Source organism: Peromyscus eremicus, chromosome 12 (genome assembly GCF_949786415.1).
Source record: "Peromyscus eremicus chromosome 12, PerEre_H2_v1, whole genome shotgun sequence".
NCBI classification, from domain to species: Eukaryota; Metazoa; Chordata; class Mammalia; order Rodentia; family Cricetidae; genus Peromyscus; species Peromyscus eremicus.
The window spans coordinates 71176448-71200586 of record NC_081428.1 but is presented as its reverse complement, the minus strand read 5'-3'; the positions used below and the strand labels follow the sequence as shown (position 1 = coordinate 71200586).

The 24139-nt window shown below is 45.0% G+C and overlaps 2 protein-coding genes across 2 annotated transcripts in view; one reads left to right on the top strand and one right to left on the bottom strand.

The window, feature by feature from the left end:
* Nucleotides 1–16740, bottom strand: part of Tbccd1 (TBCC domain containing 1) — a 46871-nt gene extending 30131 nt beyond the window's left edge. Inside the window, exon 1 of the mRNA XM_059276953.1 lies at nucleotides 16441–16740. The gene's annotated coding sequence lies outside the window, so the exon portion shown is untranslated. The remainder of the gene's footprint in view (nucleotides 1–16440) is intronic.
* A 182-nt stretch (nucleotides 16741–16922) lies between these two features.
* Nucleotides 16923–24139, top strand: part of Dnajb11 (DnaJ heat shock protein family (Hsp40) member B11) — a 16103-nt gene continuing 8886 nt past the window's right edge. Inside the window, exons 1-2 of the mRNA XM_059277392.1 lie at nucleotides 16923–17233; nucleotides 22478–22634. Of these exons, the coding sequence (XP_059133375.1) occupies nucleotides 17166–17233; nucleotides 22478–22634 (225 nt within the window). The 5' untranslated portion in view covers nucleotides 16923–17165. The remainder of the gene's footprint in view (nucleotides 17234–22477; nucleotides 22635–24139) is intronic.

Sequence of the window (24139 nt, the reverse complement as noted above, 5' to 3'; positions counted from 1 at the left end):
CCCCAGCAAGAAGCTGAAGGAGAGTCAGATCCTTTGGGAATGAAGCGAGAGCCATGGCTTGAACTCCTTAATTCTGCTAACCTTCCAGCCAAGCTACAGCCTTCAGGAAGCTTTTTAGATTCCACCCTGAAGACGGGCAAGGAAGAAAACTTCCTCTTACTTGGCTTTCAATATTCCCGCTTTCCTAGTTCTTTGCAGCTTCTCTAGGTGTTACAATAGACCATAAAAAGTAATAGTCCTGCTGGGCACTGGCGGTGCACGCCTTTAATCTCAGCACTCCAGGGGCAGAAGCAGGAGGATCTCTGAGTTTGAGGCCAGCCTGGTCTGCAGAATGAGTTCCAGGACAGCCAGAGCTACACAGAGAAACCCTGTCTCAAAAACAAAAACAAAAACAAACCAACAAAAAGCAATAGTCCCTCTTAGGTAAGTTCTCTACTCCCAGTGAGAGAGGGGCCACAGCCTAAAACAGAGGACTTCTGAAAACCGCACAGTACTCTCAGAAGCAAACATTTTTTAAGGGGAAGGGATATACCATGTGTGGTAGTTAATTTTTGTCAACTTGACACAAACTGAGGCCATCTGGGAAGAGGGAATCTAAATTGAAGAACTGCCTCCATCACACTGGACATGTCCATGGGGGCATTTTCTTGACTAATGACTGATACATGAGGGTCCAGCCCAGTGTGAGCGGTGCCATCCCTGGAGAGGTGGACCTGGATGGTATAAGAAAGCAGGCTGAGCAAGCCACTGGAAGCAAGCCTGTAAGCGTCCTCCATGGTCTCTGCTTTGGTTCCTGGCTTGCGTTATCAGTTGTGTTCCATCCATAAAATGGACCTTTACCTGTAAGTCATATAAGCCCTTTCCTCCCCGAGTTGTCTTAAGTCATAGTGTTTATTTACCAAAGCAACTCTGCCCCAAACACTCTGAGAACCTGGAACAAATGCCCTAAGACTATGCTGAAACCTCAACAGCAGAGTTCCTCTAGACTGCTGGGAAGGAACTCTGCAACAAAGCCTATTCAGCAAGTGGCAAACTTAGGCGGAGCCAGAGTTGGCCTGGTTTCAAGCAGTGTCCAGCATCAGGAAGGACCTGCCAGTATCTGCCCACTTGCTTCATGAGGACAGACCCAGCTCTGTGATAAGAACAGCATTCACAACCTGACCCCTGAATTCAGGACTGCCCAGAAGTCTGCCCACATTTGTGACTCCTCCTGGGAAGGACAGACAGCCAACTGACAGGATCAACCTTGCAAATGACTGTCTACAGGTGTGCCTGGCATCTGAGAACCTAGGAAGGGACACAGAGTCCAGGCTGACAACAGCAATAGTCAACAGACTACATTAGGTGGGTACCTCGCCCAGCTCCTCCCAGCCCCCACCCCCACCCGTTTACATTTATCCCTTTACTCGATACCCAGTGTTCTTTGTTCCCGTCCTTTTTTTCTCTCTTCCTTTCCCACTTTTACTTTGATAACGCTTTCTCAAAGAACACAGGCTGGCCTGTTTGGTGGGGTCCCCGAGTCTCCTGAGAGTGCAGACTATTTAAGGTTATATGACTACATTTCTCTACCTCTCACTTTTCACTCCATCTTTAGCCTGAACAGCATCCTCTCCCCTCTTGTACCCACCGCTCACTCATTCTACTTACTTTTCCCTCCTCTATTTTTAATCAGCCCAGCACTAGTCATAACCACTAGTTGTGGACTGCTGTCCTCTAAGCATGGTGTGGCTGGTGGTCTCTAAACTCTCATCAGCAGAGTTCATTTGCAGAAGACCTGTACAAGGTCGGGTCCACAGGTGTTCTCCGGTGGAGGGTGCAGAGGCTCCTGAGGCCTGCCCCTCCCTGAGGATAGGCAGTTAGTGGTTGGAAAGCAGGGAAAGGCTCAAGTCTAGTCCTTTCTGAAGATAGACAGGCAGTGAACACTTGCTGAGAGGGAGAGAGATTTTCCTCAAGATACAGTCTTTTGTAAGTTGCCGGTGCTCCTGTTCAAACCCCTCACTCGTGTTCCAATAACTTTATTGGTGATCATGCTAGACTTGTATACAGTTGTTTTGTGTCATTGGTGGTGGTGGTGGTGGTGGTGGTCTACTGTTGGTGCCCTATCGGGCATAAACAGACATTTATTCATGCTTCCAGAAAAGTTCACACAATACTTGTTGCCCAAACTGTTGGCACAACAGAACCAAAGATGACATTGTGAGGAGCATTTGCACTGTCTTTGAAGCTGGCTCTTTGAGGGTGGAGACTGGACAACCCTTCCAAATATGGCACAGGATGGCATGTCTTCCAGTATATATGCTGTGGGTAAAAGACATACCACTAAATCTGCTGTGTCTGATGGATGGGCAGGGTGGATCTCAAGGTGGGCCATCTTCCTCAATGATGTATGAAGTGGCATGCCATCTTGACACATGGGGTCCACTTGTGTATGGAGACAATTCCAAAATGGCTGATGGGTTAGAGAATATACTACAATCCCTCCATGTAGCATGTATGGGACAGGGCTTTAAGCAAACTGTAGCCTAGCCCCTTATCTAGACAATAAGACATGCACTGGGGTTGAGCTGTCTTCCCAGAAAAATTGCCGTCAAAAGAATTACAAGAAAAAGGCATGCAGATGATATCCACACTCCCCTCTGAACTGGCAGGAAAGAGGGCAGTGAGAGATGACGAGATGGAGGTGTTGGCTTGACATTTCTTATGGTGGCAGGGGGAAGGGGTAGAGTACATATTAAATCTACAGTAAATAGCTGCCTTAGTCAGTGTTCTATTGCTGTGAACTATGGCAACTCGTATAAAGGAGAGCATTTAACTGGGGCTTGCTTACGGTTTCAGAGGTTTAGTCCATTGTCATGGTAGGGAGAATAGCACCACACAGGCATGCTGGAGAAGTAGCTGAGAATTCTACATCCAGAACCACAGGCAGCAGGAAGAGAGCTGCTGGTCCTGGCTTGGTTTCAAAACCCATCCTCAGTGACACATTTCCTCCAACAAGTCCACACTTATTCGAACAAGGACACACCTCCCTCCTTCTCCCTCCCATGTAGTACCACTCCCATGATGACTAAGTACTCAAACATATGAGCCTATGGGGGCCATTCTTCTTCAAACCACCACATTCCCATCAGCCTGTAGCCATATCATAATGCAAAAATGCATTCAGTCCAACTTCAAAAGTCCCCATAGTCTACCAGTCTCAATAATGTTTAAAAGTTCAAAGTCTCTTCTGAGACTCATGGCAGTCTCCTAACTGAATGAAAGGAGGTAAAAGGTACTGCTTTTAACATTCTGCTTCCCGAATAAACTTCAACATACAGTGTGGCACAGGATATACATTACCATTCCAAAATGGAGGAAAGGGAGCATAGTGAGGAGATACTGAACCAAAGCAAGACCGAAAACCAGCAAGGAAAACTCCAAATTCTGCATTTCCCTGTTTGATGTCAAAGTGCTCTTCAGATCTCCAACTCCGTTCAGCTTTGCTGACAGCAACACACTTCTTTCTCTTGGGCTGGTTCCACTCCCTGTTAACAGCAAGTATCCCGGACTCTGGCATCTCTAATGTCTTGGGTTCTCCAAGGCAATCCAGGCTTCACCTTCACAGCTTCACACAATGGCCTCTCTGGGCCTCCATGCAGGGACACCCTGACACGTCTGACCTCAGCAGCTTTCCTTAGTCACGGAGGTAGAGTCCACAATCTGCTTCTTGTATCATTGATTCTAAAGCCAGAACCACATGGCCGAAGCTGCCAAGTTCTGCTGGGGCTGGAACATAGCCCCTTCCTTCAATTACATTTTCATCAGCTTTCTGCTGTTTTTGATGGTTCCTTCACTACTTAAGCTCTTCTTTAATTCCTTTCCACAAGTTGAAAGCTTAGCTGGGTGGGGTCTTGCCCTGAGGACCACTCCCTTTATTCCATTTAACAACAGGCTTTTCTTTAAACCACCTTCTTGAGAACTAAACTTAGCTCCATTACACATCCTGGTGCTCCTTTCCACTTGAACTGTACATTTTGTGTTTTTCCTTGCTCAGCTTGCTCCTTTTCATTATAGACCTGCAAAAATGTGACCACTAACAACCATACAACAGTCAATACGAGGCTGTCTTGAAATCTCTGCCAATGCTATTAATCCAAAACTCTTCAATTTAGCCTCAGGCAGATTCTCTGGACAAGGTCAAAAAAGGCAGTCACACTCATTGCCGAAATATCACAAGAATGATCTCTATGCCACTTCCTAATAGTCTTCTCCTCTGAAACTTCTTAGGCTGGACGCCCCCCCCCAGTTCAAATCTCCCCTCAGCACGGTCTTCCATGCTCCAACCAGGATGGCCCATTAAATAGCCCCCTTAACACACTCAACCACTTTCCTAATCCAAAGTCCACATTCTGCCAACATTCATCAGGATCAGGCCTGTCACAGCAATACCCAGTTCCCAGGTAACAACTTCTGACTTAGTCCCCACACAGCCCCTCATGGGATTCCAAAACTTGGAACCCACAGTAAGTGGACACTGAAGATGAGGCAGAAGTGATAGATACCTAACCATCAGGTCCAGCCTTTAATACCAAAGGAAAATTCATAGTATGGTATACAGATGGAGGCCTTAGTAATGGTCCAATACAAGAAACTAAGATGATCAGGGAATAGTCTGTCACTGAACTGTTTGAACTAGGAATAGCTTTTTAAGTGTAAGTGTGTGTGTGTGTGTGTGTGTGTGTGTGTGTGTGTGTGTGTACAGGCATGGCGCCTGCTGTTTCTCAATACTGCTTCATGAGGATAGATGCAATGTGGTCAGCCGCCTCCGTGCTCCTGCTGCCATGCCTTCCCGGATATGACAGACTATGCCTTTGGAACTATGAGCCAAAATAAACCCTTTCTCCCCACATTTTTTGTTTGTTTGTTTGTTTGTTTGTTTTTTGTTTTGTTTTGTTGCCAGGTATTTTTATCACAATAACAGAAAAGAAACTAATAAAGGAAATAGTACCAAGAAGTGGAGTCATTGCTGCGGTCCACCTGGCCACGTGGCCTTTAGGCTTTCGTTTTGTGGAATGTTAAAGTTTCAGAACTCCAGGCTGGAAAAGCACTGAATGCTGGAAACAGAATGGAGTAAGTCATTCGCGTGGAGGCCGGAAGACAGCAACACTGAGAGATCAAGACAGTGGAGCCTTGTTCGTGACGCTCATGAGGGAACAATGAGAGAACGCTTCTATCAGAACCTGGACTAGGGGCCGTTAGTGTGATGGTTTGCCATAGACCCTGGCTGCCTTCTGCTCCTTTCCTAAGAATTTGAGTAAGCCTGACTCTAGAATAGACTAAAACTTCAAGACAGCGTAACACTGAACCTGTTGCGTGGTTACTACTGATTACTCGGATGCGGGCCTATAATAAAAAAACAAGTGGGGCTGAAGGAATGAAATGTGCAGTCTGGAGAAAAGTGTTCTACTACAACAATGGCTGTCTCCTGACTGAAAGTCCAAGAATCTCATAGTTATTCAGTCCATGAAGATGGATGTCTCAGCTGGTCTTCGGTATATGTTGGAATCTTGAAGAAACAGGCTCCAGTGCAATAGTTCTCAACCTTCCTAATGCTGTGACCCTTTAATACACTTCCTCACGTTCTGGTGATTCCCCAACCTTAAAATTATTTTTGTTGCTACTTCATAACTAATTTTGCTACTGTTCTGAATCATAATGTAAGTATCTGATATAAGGGACATCTTATATAAGACCCCAGGGGTCACGACCCACATGTTGAGAACCGTTGCTCTAATGCCATGAAGGAATGCCTCAGCAGGCCATAGGGACTTGCCCGTGAGAATGAGGACAAGCAGGCAAAAGGCAAAACTTCTTTCCATGTCTTTTATATAGGCTGCCACTAGATGTAGCCTAGCTTTAGAGTAGGTTTTCCTACTTCAAAGGATCCAATCAAGGAAAAAAAAATCCCTTAGAGGTGCCCAGCTGCTTGAGTTTTAAATTAATTCCAGACACAGCCAAGTTGACAACCAAGAACTGCCATCACACCAAGAGGGAATATGACCATACTCCCCCTTGGCCTTAGACCAGTCTGAGTCCTCCCCCCCCCCATGCCTGCAGGAGGTAGGGAGATGAATGGTGGTCTAAGACAGTGCACCAGGATGAGGACAGAGGGCTCGTGGAGTATGAATGTAGGTTGTGGGGGACAAACTGAAGTATGACTTCACATCCAGACTACTGTACCCAATATTTTGAGGAAAGAATTAGTATAAATATTGAAATATTTTCATGCTATATTGGACCTTGCTAACATTTTTCTCTAGTGTCCCCTTAGCTGCTGACCCCTGAAATCAACAGGCATTTGCTTGGATCATGGCTGGTGGGCCTTCAGTGATCCTGACTACCCTCTGCAAAAAGATTTCATTTCACAGGTAATTCAATGCTAGCCTCTGAGTGTTTACCAACTTAGAAAAGAACCTGAAAGACATATGCACACTGAGAGGAGGGTAGGAAATGAGTTCACACAGGATGCCTGGCTAGACATAGCTGTGAAATTCTTGGGAACTTTACAATTGGATGAAGTTAGAGAGGACACACAAGTGAATGAGAGAATTCTCCAACAAGCCTGTGCCTGTGTTAAGGCAATAAAGAGTTTGAATAATATTGGTGGGAAAAGATATCCCCAGATGCCATAGGGTTATTAATGAAAATTCTAAAACCAGGGATAGACCACCTTCCTAAGAGATGTTGGCCAAGGAGCCCCGGAGGACCCCCACAAACAATACAAGCTATCACCACTGCTATCAGCTGCCTGCAGAACTAGACATAAAAACCCTATTGGAGAAGACATCACTGTGGTTGCAGGACATGGAGAAAACAAGCTGGGATTAAGCTGGAAGCTTCCTCCTCATTGGCTAGTTTTCAGTGCTGAAAGGTGCTGTGTTAAGCTGAAAATTACTACCAACTGTCTTACCTATCAACACGCCTTCTGGTAGAGTAGTAGCATGACTGCTGTAGATAAAACCAACCACTTGTCATTAGATTTAAGCCCGCTCCACAGAAAGAAAAGGAAGACACTCATGTCTGGTGCTATAAACCCAGTGCTTAAAGGCTGGCAAAAGCTTATGGCAGGGAGATCATGAGCCCTAGCGGGGAAGCCACTGGGCTTGGTTTACTAAATGAACACGATGTGCTGGTCAAACCGCCTTTTACATGTTTGTGTTTATTCTCAGATTATTGCTGCTCTCATCTTTGGACCACAAAGCTTCTTTTAGCTGTGGGCAATAGTTCTGTAGAAACTTAAAAATGGCCAAAGTAGAGAAGTGTGACTGCTGTATGCTCAGCCCTAAATGGGCCATCTCTATTACCTATGTCTATATCTGTATGCTCAGCCCTAAATGGGCCATCTCTATTACCTATATCTATATCTGTATGCTCAGCCCTAAATGGGCCATCTCTATTACCTATATGTCTGTATGCTCAGCCCTAAATGGGCCATCTCTATTACCTGTATCTGTATCATCTACATCACCTATATCATCTATATCACCTACTCATTCACCCAAGAATGCAGACGAGGGAGAAGACTGTAAGAGAGGAGGAAAGGGCCATTATGTTGTGGAATGCTGTCTTCCAGGCATGACAATGGCCACTGGCTCTTGAACTCTGGACAACTATGAGTAACTGCAGGAGATCTACACACCCTGTGATTATCTGTCACACACTTGCCCATTAGTGTTCAGTTACGGAGCAGGGGCTCAGGAGGCGGCCCCTCTGAGGATACAGGCAGTTAACGGTTGCTAGTGGAGGGCCTCACAAGGCTGTGTGCCTCCCAGAGGATCTGTAGGCAATAAATACTGCTAGGAGAAACTTTCCTTAGGTGTTGCAGTTGCTAAATTACCCATGAGCCTATAAGTAATTCTAATTAAAAGCTAGACTTGAATAGAATTGATTCTCTGGTGGGGTGAAAGGACCCCCAGATAAAACTCACACAACACTAAACTTACTCTGCTTTTTTTCTTTCCATCCATACCCACAGAATGAACACAGTACTATGAGTGTTCCTTTGCACCCAGAATGACTGGAGCTCAAGGGATGATTTGGGTTTCGTTTTGTTTTTGACTATTTCTGTGTTTTCATAGTGGACCTACACTTTAATAATGATTGTTTTTACAGACACCATTCTATTCTCAGGGGAGTTTGGGTATTGTACCTAGTACCCCAAACACATGGGCCAATGGGCCACGGGTCTAACTTCCAATGCAGGACCCCAGTGTGGCAGAGAAAAATGACACTTTAACCCTACTACAACCTTGCCCTTCTGGAACCGTGCAAATGCATCTACTGATAGAATGGGAGGGGGCAACCAATGAACCTAACTCCAATACCAAGTCCCAATGCCAACATAGGAAACATAAGAAAATGGTGAACAGGATTCCTCCAAAAATTAATAGTAAGGTCTCCAATAAGAGTGAATGCAGGAGGTTGTGGGAGTATACAGCAGGTGACAACTAGTATTTAACAGGTCAACCCACCAGACCCACCTGATGGGGAGCTCTACCTGGCAAGGCTGTGGAGTCACTGACCCGTTGTTTCTGTCTGTAATTTTTCTCATGTGCCACTTTATTTCTTTTCTAATAACAGTTATAGGTTTCTTCCCCACTGCTTGTGTGTTTATCTCATAAAAATATTCCATCTTTGGGCACACTTATAGCTGTGGGTGGTCAGGAAGATGATTTCTGCTTAAGCTGTGTAATTCTGATGATTAGAAATAATACTAGAATGTTTTTCATAACTGACACAGGAAACCAACAGCATTCTCAGTCACAAAGACAGCTAATTTTAGATTTCAGAACAAATTCAATACAGACTAGCTGCCCCTGCAGAGAATACACAAACGTAAGTTCCAGGTGTTTATGGCTAAATCAAGGTCAGAACTGAAGCAACTTTGGTAGACATAACCCTCTGCAATAATTCTCTCTCTTCACGTACCCCAACCACTCAAGGTTCAGCCAACCACTGTTGTTGTTAAGTCCTGAATTTCAATGTCATTCTCTGTCTGGGAAAGAGCTATGCGCACAGCCAAGCGTCACTCACTGGCAGGTCAGTGTGACATCGCTAGCCTGAGAAAAACTGTGACTTATCATGTGTTAGGAGAATGAGTCAAACTCTGAAAATGTAACATGGAATTGTCCAGAGTTCAGCTATGAGAAGAGAAGGCGTGTGAGAGTGTGTGAGTGAGTGTGTGTGTGTGTGTGTGTGTGTGTGTATGTGTGTGTGTGTGTGTGTGCTGAAAGGGAGATGTAGCTGAATATGGAGACGTGGGTGAGTAAGGTGAGTGATAGAATGAGTAAAGAGTGAGTAAATGTTGTAGAATAAATGTGGGGGTGGGGTGGGGGGAAGCTCTGTGTGAAGGAGCCGCTGCTATGTAGAGGAGCTGTGTACAGAACTAGCTGTGAGTGTGTGTTAGGGTGTGGGTGTGGGTGTGCAGAGGGGGCTGAGAAGAGAGGATGAGTAGTTAGGAGAGAGAGCAAGAAAGACTTTCAAAGAGGAATTTTTTTTAATGAAGTAAAAGAGAAAGTTATCATCAGAAAGCGTATGTGTTTCCTTATTTTCCTCCTCAAATAGAAAAGGTCTAGCCCTCAGATAGGTAAGAATTTTTCCTAAGCCCTCGCCACCTTCGTGGATTTTTTTTCATACCCTGGTGGTGACTGGAGGGAGGACTCATGTGACTCTTAACCCTCAGAGTACAAACTGTCTGATGCTCTGAATAAGGTTGGTCACTGCCTGAGACTTTAGTCCGCCTCATGTTCAGGCTCTATCTCCCAGGTCTAACTGCCTTCAGAGCGGTAAACCAGGGGTGATAAAAGGAGTTTGAGAGAGGGTGGGGTGGGAGTGATGCAGACATAATGCTCACGTGGGAAGTTCTCCCACCATTTTCAATGATAAAAAGAGACTAGAAAAGAACTCACGTGATTGTTGGGAGCCGTGCGGCCTAGTTTTGGACCAGTATATGAGTGCTTGTCAATGGGTCTCCAGATGAGGCAAAGCCCACGGGGACAGTCTCACTCGGCAAGGACCAGTGGACTCCAGGACAGCGCAGAATACAGCTGGGACAGCGTGGCCTGCACCCGCCCTTCTCTCTCATAATACTGATGATTCTCTTGGCGGTTTTTAGTGTCACTTTGTCGGTCACGCATGGGACAGATGTGATCATTCCCGGAAACCCCTTTTTTCTCAAATATCTTCCCCTAAAATTCTCTGGGAGCTGATGCTTGTCAGGTTTCTTGTCTAGGAAGGCTAGCTGTCACTCCAGACCCCTGGAGCTGTTCTGACTCGGTGCTGATAAGATCAGAGGCACATCACCCCTGTTTCTGTAAGTATGTTTTGAACAAGACTGTTGTTCTTGAAGATGGGTGCCTATGTTTAAAACCTTTTAGTTTTGTAAAGACAGGATGTACCTGGCTCGATATTTGGCCAAAATGATAAGTGTTGTTTTTGGTTTAAAAATGTTTTGATGTAAAAGTTGAGAAAAAAACGTATTTGACGTATTTGTTTTTGCCGGACGTTAACACTGGAGGGTAGGGAAAGCATGTTTGTAAATATGAAAAAACAGGCTTGTTTTAGTAGGATAAATAAAGACAGCTCGAGGGCCACTTGTGTGAAATTCATCCGGTGGTCAGACACATTTATTTGCACCGGTGCCCCTTCCCCATCCCAGGACCTGAGCCTCACCTGCAGCCACAGCACATGATATCACAGTTAAAGCACTAAGTATACAGAACAAAGAACGCATACTGGAAGTCGCAAAGAGACCAAGTCGCGTATAAAAGCAGGCTATCAGAATAAAAACAAATTTCTGAACATACACTTCAAAGGCTAAGAAGGCTTGGAATCATTTTAAACTCTGAAAGATAACAACTTCCAGCCCACACTATCATACCCAAGCTATCTGTCATAACTGAAGGAGAAAGGAGGCCTTTCTATGATTTAAAAAAAAGACTAACAGAACTCCTGACCAATAGGCTAGTTCTACAGAAGATATCTGAAGGACTCCTTCACAATGGAGAGAAAGATAAACATCCACAAGGCCAAAGGGAAGAATAATCACGATGGAACAGAAACTAAGTAAGCAAGAGCAGAGACTCCTAACACTACAGATCAAAAAACTGACGGGACTAATGCCTGCTTCTCATTCACAATTGAATCTTTATCCTTTTTTGATGGGGGGGGGGTTGTTTTTTGGTTTTGTTTTGTTTTTTGTTTGTTTGTTTTTTTTTTTTTTGGTTTTGGTTTTTGAGACAGGGTTTTTCTACGTAGCCGTAGCTGTCCTGAAACTCACTTTGTAGACCAGGCTAGCTTCAAACTCACAGAGATCCACCTGCCTCTGCCTCCTGAGTGCTAGGATTAAAAGTGTGGGTCACCATGTCCTGTTCCGGAGCAAATCTTAATTATCTTAATTCCACAATCAAAAGACACAGACTAGCAGACTGGATATTTAAAAAAAAAAAAAGGTCTACCTTTTTTTGTTGCCTCCAAGAAATGTACCTCACCATCAAGGACAGATACTAACTACCTTGGGGTGAAAGAATGGAACAGGGTATGGCTATTCCAAGAAAATTAACCTAGGAAGCAAAATGAGTGCTGCTGTTCTAACAGCTGACAAATACACTTCAAACCAAATCTATTCAGAAAAGACAAGGTCACTTCACACTGATTAAGGGAACAACCAATCAGGAAGATGTCACTATTCCAAATCATGTATTCCCCAAACACAAGTCACCCGATCACATAAAACAGATACCTCTAGAAACAGACACAGACACAGGTTAGCCCCAGCACCATAACCGGTACCTTCAATACCCCACCAACACACAGGCTACCCTGACAACAAAAAAACACCCGAATTAAACAGCATCCTAGATCAAACAGACCTAACCGACATCTCCAAAGCATCTCATCCAAACACAGTCTTCTCAACATCCCACAGAACTTTCTCTAATCACATCAGAGGACACAAAGCAAGTCTTAACAGATACAGGGAAACTGAAATAATCTCATGTATATTACCTGTCATCGTTGGATAAAACTAGAACCAACAGCAAGAGAAACCACAGAGCACACACTAACTGAAGGAGACTGAACAACAACGGGAGGAACCTGTCCTGGAGCTATGGCTCAGCTGACTAGAGCACTTACTGCGCATGCAGAGCACCAAAGTTTGGTTCCCAGCACCCATGCGGGGTGGCTCACCAACTCTAACTCCAGCTCCAGGAGATCCAACCGCCTCTTCTGACCTCTGAGGGACCTGTACCCACACATTCACATACCCAGAGACACACACATACAGACACAGCTTAAAAATCATAAACCTAAACCAACTTTTTAAATTACTAGACTAGAATAACATAAATACAACAGACCCACACCTATGACAGGTGATGAAGGCATTGTCAAGTAGGGGGTGGGGGCCGAGTAACCACCAGGAGTCAGTATTCTCCTTCCACCTTGTTGAGGCAGCCTCTCTTACTGACTCAAAAATCTGAATGTACATTATTTGTGTGTGTGTGTGTGTGTGTGTGTGTGTGTGTGTGTGTGCGTGCGCACGCTGTGTATGCACGTGCCATGCAAGCATGTCGAAGCCAGAGGACAACATGAGGGAGTCAGTTCTCTCTTTCCACCATTTGGGTGCAAAGACTGAACTCGGGTACTCAAACTGACAGCATCCTCTTTGCTGGCTGGGCCATCTCACTGAGCCTCTCCTCCTGTTTGTGTCTCTGTTTTGTGCTACAGGCTAGCTGGCCTTCAAGCTTTGCCTGATTCCCTTTCTCAGCCCCCATCTTGAAGTGGGAATGTCGAGATTACAGATGTGAACTACCACACCTAGTTTTTGATAAGGGTTTCAAGAACTGAACTCAGGTCGTTCGGTTTGCATGCTAAGTGCATTTCCCCACTGAGCCATCTCCCTGTAACTAAGAGGGAACTGCACACCCACATTAAAGTTCACCTTAGGGTCTTGGAAAAACAAGAATAAGACAAACCTCAGATAACTGGGTGGAAAGTAAGTGAAAGAAACACACTTTGGCCCTGAAACCAGAGCCAAAGAAACACACCCTGCCCCTGAAACCAGAGCCAAAAAAACACACTTTGGCCTAAAACCAGAGCAAGTGAAAGAAACAAACCCTGCCCCTGAAACCAGAACCAAAATGTTAAAAACAGCCAGCGAAAGAAACACACTTTGGTGCTGAAACCAGAGCTAAAGAAACACACTCTGCCCCTGACCAATTCAGCATGAAAACCAACCAATCCCTGAACAGGAAAACCAACCAATTCCTGAGCATGAAACCAGCCAATCTCTGCGCTTGTTCAAGCTCAGGGATTGAAATCTGACCAATTCCCACCCTGAAAATCTCTGCCCCTAAAAAGCCCTATATAAACCCTATACCTGTTCAGTTGGGAGCTGCATTTTTCCACCCTGGATACTTCCCTCCCAATAAATCTCTTGAATGAGTTCTGGGTGAAGACCTTCTTTCCTAAAAGTGGACCAGGGCAGAGAAGTAACAATTTTCAACAGAGCAAGAGAAAACCACTACATTTCTGCAGGGGTTTCTCCCTTAGCAGAGTGGAGCAGAGAAATAACAACTTTTCGTAGAGCAGAGCAGCACAGCAGTGGACATCTCTGCAGGGAAAGTCTCTCAGCAGAGTAGAGCAGAGGTGAGCTATAAGGGCTCTCTCTGAGAGAGGCAGGAGTGCTACATTCCTGTGGGGAAAACATCCCCCAACCGGAACAGAGCTATTCCAACATCCAGGTTCCCTTTCCCTTCATAACCGTAACACTTACAGTACTTTGGTTTCTGCCTCTGATTGTGGATGGGGTGTGATCAGCTATTTCAAACTCCTGCCCTGAGACTTCTCTGCAATGACTGGACTTTTTATGTAACCTGGAATTGTAAGCCAAAGAATGTCATCCTTCTTCAGGATATTTTTATCATAGCAACAGAAATGGAACCAGGACACAGCTCAGCAAGTAGAGGCACTTGCTGCCAAGCTTGACCACCTAAATTCAACACTTAGGACTGGCATGGCGGAAGAACAGACTACAAATTTGTCTTGACCTCCATATGCACACTGTGGCACAGGCATGTGCACACACACACACTAAATAAAATATGAAATGGAAGGGGCACAGAAATGAATAAATTGAAATGAAAAAAATATAAAGAATCCATGAAATGACAGGATCAACAAATCCTTACCCAAACTAACCAACACACTGAGAGAAACTCTAAATCAACAATATCAGAGACAAAAGGAACCATTACAAGATACCAATGAAATTCCCATCACCAGGAAAACCTAAAAGAAATGGATAACTTTCTAGAAGTATACTACCTGCCAGTTACATGAAGAGGAGATAAATAATTTAAACAACTATGTAACAAGCATCAATACTGAAGCAGTAAAAACAATTAAAAACAACAACAAAAATCTCCCAACTAAATAGTCCTATGGTGGTTTGAAGAAGAATGGCCCCCATAGGCAAATATATGTGAATGCTTAGTCAACAGGAATGGAACTCTTTGAGAAGATTAGAAGGATTAAGTATGTCCTTGTTGGAGCAGGTGTGGCCTTGTTGGTAGAAGAGTGTCACTAGGGAGTGACAGGCCTAGGCTTGTGAATCAGGATGCACCACTCCTGAGAAAAACTCCACCATTTCTCAAAGTATTCCATAAAACAACTTTTTAAAAATAAAGCCAGTTTGCCCTACTACTAGCGCCAAAGACACTACAAAGAAAAGAAAATTATAGACCTATCTCTCTAATGAACACAGGCGTAAAAATTCTCAATACAGCACTTGCAAGCCAGGCTGGAGAGATGGCTCAGGGATTAAGAACATTTACTGTTCTTCTAGGGGACCTGGATTTGATTCCTAGCACCAACATGGCTGCTCACATCCATCTCCAAGTCCAGTTCCAGGGGACCCTCCACCCTCTTTGGGCCTCCCTGAGCAACAGCAGGCATGCACTGACTTACATCAGGCAAAGCACCCATGCACATAAAATAAGCCTTTTTCTTATTAATGAAGAAGAGTGTGTTGACAAAACAGCCATGTTTGTTCTGGCACTATTCACAACCGCTAAGTTACGCAACTTAGTGTTGGGTAGGAGTTCAACAACAGCAGAATAAAGAAAATGTGCGTTATGTACACAATGATTTTGTTTGTTCATTTGTCTAATCAAAGAATGCAGTTATGCTGTCTACAGGAAAATGGATACTACTGGAAGCATTCGTCTTAAGGGACATAAGCCAATCTCAGAGAGACAAATACATGTTTTCTCTCATCTGTGGTTCCTGGATTTATATAGGTACTTAAAATGACATACAAATAGACGGCATGAGAGTCGAGGCTAAACTGTCTAGAGAAACAAAGGGAATAACAGGACGGAGGGAAGAAGAAAGGCAAGAGGGCATATAAGTGGGAGAATATGCTCCATGTGCATTGTATACTTGTATATTTTGCTTATACAAGAAAGTATCATATACAATTAATATATACAATGAAAATTTTTAAAAAGGAGGGAGCTGATTATTCTGAAAGATTTTAAGATATTTAATAGGGGAGTGAGGATACTGATCATTAAATTAGACAGCTTTGTAAGTTACCATACAGTTGGCATTTCACTTTGAGTGCAATGAAACGCCATTAGAGACTTTTACGCCGGAGAGTGACACGATCTGACATACTTTTAAAAAATCACGAGGGTGCAGAGGAGACAGTTCACTCAGAAAGCTTGCCAGTTACTTGTTGTACAAGCAGGAGGCCTTGAATTCCACCCGCAGTAGCAACTGCGGCCAACAATGGCCTGAAATCCCAGCGCTGGGGAGACAGAGACAGAGATGGAACCTTGGGCTCCCGGGTCCACCAGCTTAATCTGAGATCGCCAGGTCCCTAATGCGCTCGTGCGTGCACACAATCATAGGGTGGAGAGCGAGAGTATTTTAAAATATTGTATCGAGACATAAAGTTTGGAGGGAGAAGATAGGTTAGGAGACCTTTGCAAGCAAGAGATAACTGTGACTTGTACAAGAAGTGGAGTTGTAGTGGACACAATCAAGATACCGTTCATTGGTAAAGATCTGGATAACTTACGCAGGGAGGGAGCAAAGCTAAGCAGAGCAGCTTTGCTCAACCACTAGTTTTCTGCGGTAAACAAAACTGGAGAAAAGAACCACCAACGAACAAGCTCTACTCCGATCTATAATAACGACTTTTATTGATTGCATGCTTACTACGTGCAACTCTGTTGGGAAACTTAAAGAAAATATCTCAATTAAAAATTCCCAACACCGGGCTGGAGAAGATGGCTCAGCCGTTAAAGGCTAGGCTCACAACCGAAAATTCCCAACACCGTCAGTGAACGTTTTGCCGAAAACAGAAGTGGGGTGGGGGTGGGGTTGTCTCACCGCTACGAAGTGCTGGAAGCCGAATCTGAACTTAAGTCCGTCTCCGCGGCGGCTTCTCGATAAGGTACCAGGCCTCTTTCCTACGGAACCGAGACTATTTGGTAACAACTTTGTACTGTGCGATCCTATCCCAAGGCAAGGCGCCTCTCATACATACTTCGGCACCGAGCAGCCGCCCACCCAACCGCGGTTGCGCCTCGGCAATCGCGCGCGTCCGGTGCGCACACGAGGTAGTGTCCAGACCTGGGTAACCCAGTTCAGACCTCTCGCAAGCAATTGGTCAGACGTAGAAAGGCGTCTCGCGATTGGTTGGACCCTCGGGGTTCCCTCGAGGCGCGCCCCTCTCCGCCTCTAAGTGTCCCCTAGTCGCAGGCACTTCCGGGCGGCGCGCGCCTCTGACGTCTCCGCTCCCCATTGGCCGGCAGCGGCGGCCGCGGTTCCGTGGTCTGACTGGCTGCCCGCGCCGCCTCGGAGGTGAAGTGTACCGCGCCGATTGGCTGCGGGCTGGCGGCCGCGTGTGATGTCCCCGGCGGCGATTGGCCCACGCCTGGCTGCTTCGCCGGCTCTGGGGCTCCCGGGAAGTGGAAGCTGAGGAGGGGGCGCGCTAGCTGTCTCGGTGGCCGGGCAAAGAGACCCGGCCTTGAGGCGGCCTCTCTGGGCCGGAAGGGCTGGTCGGCCGACGCAGCGGCGCGGGAAGGCTGAGAGTGCGGGGACCGGGCGACACCATGGCCCCGCAGAACCTGAGCACCTTCTGCCTGTTGCTGCTGTACCTCATCGGGGCTGTGATGGCCGGGTGAGGAAGGGGCTCCGCGCGGCGCGGGGCCCGAGGGGCGGCCTCTGCGGAGAGGGACGCGGGTGGCATCGAGGAAGCGGGGCAGTGAGGGAGCGGCACTGCCCGGCCGAGGCACGGAGGAGGGCGAGTGCGGGCCAGGCTGGCCCTGCGGAGCCAGATTGCCCAGAAGAGCGGGAGTTGGTTGCAGAGCCAACATACTACGTTGGGCATTGGGGGGAGTTCAGTGGCTGTGAGCAGAAGTAGGGTCACGGAGCTCTGGGGAAGGAAGGGGGCTCCCGATGGAAATGAAGGTAGTGAGTGCCGAGCTGGGGTTGAGGCTACAGACACGTCTTTGACCCGCGCGGGACTCGAGGGTGGGACCACGGGGGGTCACCCAGCTTGCAACAAGCCTCTGAGGGGCTGACACTGAAGTGGGTGGGCCGTGGTGCCAAGTCAGATGCACGTCAGGAGGCCAAGCTCAGACCGAAGGAAACTGGCTTGAGGGAGCAACAACACTCTTTAGAGAGCTTTCGTCCTTCCCACCTTCTCGGGCTAGCGAGCCTGACCTGTCAACTTGCCTCACTGTTCCTCTCCATGGTTCCTCCTTGAGCTGGGTTAGGTATGACTCGGAAGAGCAGTTCACTAACAGGTAATAAAAACTGGGATTCTAGCCTCACCGCCACTCCTATGAATCACACAGGCTTGAAAGAACTTTATCAATGCTCTGAAACCGGGGAAAACATTGTGCCTCCGTTCAGGCAGAAAGAGCAGACTTTGAGGTTCTCCCAGCATTTAAAAACGCACGACCCTATAGTTCTGATGACTCAGGATGTGGTATATAAGACTTGTGTTTAGAGTGCCTGCATCCTTAATCCCAGCTTTCGAGGGTGAAAACAGGTGGATCGGAATTTAAGGTCATCATCAGCTATGGAGTGAGTTCCAGGCTTGCCTGGCCTACATCACACCCTATCTCAAGTAAATAAGGAAGCACAAAAATAAAAACACATCCCAAACTAGTAGGTGTCAGATTCTGATAATGTGTAGGTTGTTGCATTACCTCAAATAGCTTTGAAAGTTATTTTTTTATGTTTTTTTGCTCTTTGCATATATGCCTAAATTTTGTCATTTTTTTTCTTGTGAAATACTTTAAATTTCTAAAAGTTAACATCTCTTACATATGCTTTATTGTTTTCCCTTCGTTTGATTAAGTCGTGAGTACCCAAAGTATTTAAGAAAACATCAGCATAAAATTTTGGAGTTGGGAGTTGAGGTACGCTGGTCTCCAACTCAATATGTAGCTAAGGGCAACCTTGAACTCCTTCATCATCCTTCAGCCTCCACTTCCCACGTGCTAAAATTGCAGGCATGAGTGACGTTCCTGGCAAATTCTAATATTTTTTAATATTATAGCTTTAAACTTCAGTCACTCATAAAGTAGCCTCTGGGGAGTATGTTGACACTGAGCTATACTGGCCATTAAAACTTTTACTTATTTCTCTGACAATTTCACACACACACAGTGTAATCATACCTACCCAATCTCACACACACACACACACACACTCCCCCTGGGCACACCCACCCCAACATGCCCCCTTCCTGCCGTTGTGTGACTGACTGAGTCCAGTTAGTTGGTGCTGCCTGCCGGAATGGTGACTAATGGTGTTGGCTTGCTCTCTGTGAAAGTCTTGTTCAGGTAGCCATAACTTGAGTGAATTCATGAGTGCCGTTTCCAGAAGACAGGCTTTGACAACACTCCTCCCCTCCCCCTGCTTTTACATTCTGTCTGCCCCACCTCCCACAGTCTTCCCTGAACCTTGGGGACTTGGGGAGAGGCGGGGAGGGTTGAAATAGATGTTCCATTTAAGACTGAGCACGCAGCAGTTACCTATTCTCCACGCTTTGACCAATTATAACCTCCCCAGCCATAGGCCTTCAAACAGCTTTACCCTACCAGATATGAGTTCCCTTCTGTGGAGCAGGCCTCAAATCCAGTCAGAAAGCAGTAGGTTAAGCCCATAATCTTCACGTCACTATTGTACCAGATGTAGGTGCATCTTGCCTTTTTGGTCAGTATTGGTAAGTTTTCTCCTCACACAGCCAAATAACCTTCTGGTGTCATGAAAGCTGGCCAGGAGGGAGGAAGTTTTCATGTCGTCTCCAGCCTGGTTTCTCTATGTCCTGTAACCAAAGTGTGTGTGTCATCAACAGTAGGGGCTTCCATCGAGGGCATCTAATGGACAACCAAGAGCAATGGCGATCGCCTCTTGTTTGGGGGGCCTCCCTGACTCATAACTCGTAGGGAAGTTTCCCACACCCGGCACTGAGACTTTCCACTTCATGATCCATGTCTTCTGAGCGAAACGTTGTCCACTCATGCAGGGTACCTATGTTCAGAATCCTCCATCTGTCTGTCTCTAAGATTTGATTTTTAAGTACATGTACATGCATGAACATGTAAGTACAGGTGCCCACGGAAGCAAGAAAAGGGTGTTGAATTCCTCAGAGCTGGAGTTAAAGGTGGGTGTAAATCACCCCTCAGGGGTGCTGAAAACTGAACTCAACTCCTCTGTAAGAGTAATACACACTTTAAGATCATGGGGTGGGGGCTTTATATGCTTTTTGACTGAGCTAACAAAGCAGTGGCTTTCCATGGTTTGTTTTTTTTAACATCCTTAGTTTTGTTTACACTACCCGCCTCCAGAAGCATATTCTTAAGAATACTACTTAAGTAAGCCTCACTCTCTATATAGTTAGCCTTTTCATTATTAAATAGCTGGTTCCTTTCTCATAAAATGTCAAGTCTTTACAGATGAGGTAGGGATTTCCTATGTGTTATAAGTTTTAAAAATGATAAAGTTGAGCTGAGCCTGGTGGCACACGTCTTTTTCCCAGCACTCGGGAGGCAGAGGCAGGCAGATCTCTGTGAGTTCGAGACCAGCCTGCTCTACAGAGTGAGTTCCAGGACAGCCAGGGCTACAGGAAGACCTAGTCTTGAAAAACAGAGTTATATAGTTGATCTGGACATGGCTTATATGCCTGTAAACTTGGCATTGGGAGGTAGAGGCAGGAGGATCAGGAGTTCAAGACTGCTTTCAGAAACAGTGAGTTCAAGGCTACATGAAACCCTGTCTATAAAAACCAACCCAAGACCCTGACCGAATGATTAAAATAACTAAATTACTTTTCAAGCAGTGTGACTAAGGGTATAAACTAATCGCAGCCTCCTGAATGCCTAGGTTATAGGTGTATGCCATCATGAATTCAGGACTTCATGAATTAGAGGCAAGCACTCTAGTGACTGAGCCACATGCCAGGCCATAAAATACATTTTTTTTTTCATAAAATACATTTTTTAATATTCCGTCTTATGTCTTGGTTCCCCAGTTCATTTTGCCCATATATTTTAAGATTACAATCCACACTATGTTAGTGTCCATTATGTGACTTTTCTAGCCCCATTATTGAGGTAATGTTTCCAGAATAAATTCTAGTAGCTAAAATTCTAGCCAAAAAAAAAAAAAAAAAAAATCAATGCTGTGAGCACTTGTATGCATTCAGCTCATTCAGGGAGTATTTACTGGTCTCTTTGGTGAGCTGGATATGGCCCTTCCCTGGAATGTCTCTTATAGTCTTACTCTAGCTTTCCATTAACACTTCCTACAAAGAACCCTTTTATGGCTGATTCCAGTGTACTCCCTGGAAATGTTCTCTACTTTATGTCCCAGCTCATATTATATGCGTATTCTCAACTACCAGGATATAGAGGTTCCTATGTGTGAACTTTAGAGGCTGTCTGACATAAAGACTTGATCTCAGCAAATTAGTGTAGTTACTGGCAATGAATTATGAAATGTATATTTTTCCAGCAAAATACACTATAATCCTTACATACAGATTATTCTTCCTTCAGAGTTATTATTTAGACTTTGCTTAGCCTTTTATTTTAACTCCTTAAGTCAGTCCATCTTTAATGTTCCCAAAGTGCTACTGTTTGGACTTTTATATGACATAATCTTTGTGAATAAAGATAACTCTCTTTTGATATTATTTGACCTTTGGAAACAGTCGCTGAGGTGGGGCTGGAGAGATGGCTCGGCAGTTAAGGGCATTTGCTGCTCCTACAGAGGACCCCCCGCGCCCACGTGGTGGTTCACAGGCACCTGTAACTCCAGATCCAGGGGATCTAGCTTTTCTCAACTCCCAGGGTACCTGCACCCACATGTAAACACACACAGATGTTCATAATTAAAAATAAAGTAAATTCTTTAAAAACAGTCGTTTGGAGCCATTGTAGGGAATAAAGAGAGAATTAATTGGGTGGTTTGGTTTTTAGCAGGAAGTAACATGGAGCCATAAAACACACAAATAGTTTCTCTGCTGAAGGTAATTCTAAAAGAAGGATGTTGTCACCAGTGCTTTGCGTGTTTTCCAGCTGCCTCACATCGTAGGCTCTCACTACGGTTGCTTCAGTGTCTGAGACTATAAAGTCTAGCATATTCCCTTCTTATTCATTCTTTTTGTGTATGTGCACATGTCACATATACCACCATCTTTATATTTACATGCTTCTATAAGTAGACCATACTGTAAAGGGAGAAAAAATACTTTCCACTTTTAAAAATGTAAGACATCCTGGGCCTAGAAAGATAATTCAGTGATTAAGAGCTGTTCTGTTCTTACAGAGGACTGGGTTTCAGTTCCCAGCACCCACATCAGGCAGCTCACAGCTGTGAAGGTTCTGCACTCTACCATCTCCTCCGTGTGGTACACACATAGACAGACAGGTACACACACATACACAGAATTTTTAATGTAATATAGAGCTAGAGAGATGGCTCAGACAAACATATAAATTTAAAAACAAACAAAAAATGTGATTCGTCCATCCCTCCCCGAGGGAAGAACTATTGACAGTTAATGGTTGCTGGGTGAGGGTAGTCATTTTTCTTTATGGATGCAGCCTCTGGTAAGTGCCCAGGCTCCAGTAAATACCTCCCTGCCCACACTTATGTGAGTCTCCCTGACTGAATCAGTGGGCCACAGGCAAACAAAAAAATAAAATATATGAAAGTAGAAAAGGGGGGCTTATTGGGAAGAAGGAAGGTTTCGGTGTGAGTGAGGGGTATGAGAGACGGTAAGGAAGTCGGGTGGGATTGACCAGAGAACATTGTATACATACATAAAGTTGTCAAAGAATAAAAAGGTAAGTTTTAAATGTAATACAGAGCTCTCTAACGACGTCTTGTCTGCCCATCCTCTCAGGCGAGATTTCTATAAGATCCTGGGGGTGCCTCGAAGTGCCTCCATAAAGGACATTAAGAAGGCCTACAGGAAACTGGCCCTGCAGCTTCATCCTGACCGGAACCCTGATGACCCCCAAGCCCAGGAGAAATTCCAGGATCTGGGTGCTGCTTATGAGGTGAGTCATGAAGACAAAAATAGGAACAGAACCCGTGGGTAGGGAAAGACCAGAATGCAGAGAGGCCTCCCTAGGTCATTTCTGTCTGAAAACAGGTGGGACATAGAAGTGAAAAGAGTGTGTGCTCCCAGATTGTAGTCATTATCTACAGATTCCGTTTCCTGCCTTTTTAGAGGTTTGTTTTTATGTATGTGTATATGTTTGTATGTATGTATGCCAGGTATGTGTGAGTGCCCATAGAGGCTGGAAGAGGTATCAGATCTCCTGGACCTGGAGTTACAGGTGATTGTGAGCTGCCCAACGTGGGTACTGGGAACCAAACTCGGGTCCTCTGCAAGGACAGCAAATGTTCTTAATGGCTGAACCATCTTGCCAGCCCCTCTGACAGAAATTCTTAACCTGGGCCCATGTGTAAATTTGAGAGGGTTGGTGACCCCTAAAATGACACATAATGTTTTGTTTCTTGTGATACACAGACTTCACATTTTGTACTGTCTCCCAGAAATAGTATCATTATTTACTAGGAACCCAGTACTCAAAAATACTTCCTAGGAAAGCTGGATTTATACCTTTTTTTTCTGCAGTAAGGTCTTGCTATGTAGCTCAGGCTGTCCTGGAACTATGTAAACCAGGCTGGCCTCACCACACCTGGCTTCGTGTGCTACTCTTGATAATGAAGCTGCAGTGTTCTTAATCCATGACCTGAGCAGGCCGTATATATCTCACTTGTGAAATTGAAGTTTATTTGACCCTAACTACCTTTGTGGTATTACTGCAGATTTCCCTTTTCTTTGTATCATTCAAACCTGTTTGCCTTTCCCCCAGGTAAATTAATGTGCACAAATCAGAACGTTAATACAGTTCAAAGACTCATTAGCAAACAAAGGTGTTTTTTTTTTCCCTCTGCTGAGGTAAGATTACCATTAGCATTTTAGCTTGTTGAGAGTCTGAATATTAGTTGACTAATCAACTACTCCCCCCAGCCCCCTTCCCTTAAAATAGGCTGAGTATAGTGAAAAGCACCTGTGACTCTAGCTACCTAGAAACTGAGCCAAATGTATTGCTTAAGCTCAGGTGGTAAGCCCAGCCTGAGCAATATAGTGAGCAGTTTACAGTGTCCAAAGAGATTTAAAGCTCTTTAATTTTCAAATGTACATAAGTGTTTATATGCTTCGGGTTTCTAAAATGAAAGAACTTTTTTATATTTTGTTTTCAACCTTTATTTTTATTATTTGTACATGTGTATGTGCATATGAGTACCGAAGACGCCCACAGAGGCCAGAGGCGTCAGATGCCCCTGGAGCTGTGGTGACGGTTTTGAGCCACCCAGCATGGCTGCTAAGAATCAAACGTGGGTCCTCTGCAAGAGCAGCATGTGCTCTTAACCATAAGCCATCTACCTATTCAGCACCCCCTCTTTTTTTCTTTGTTTAATTAATAAGCTTTAAAAAAAATTATATGGGTGGATATATTGCCTGCTTACCTGTAGGTACACTTTGTGCATG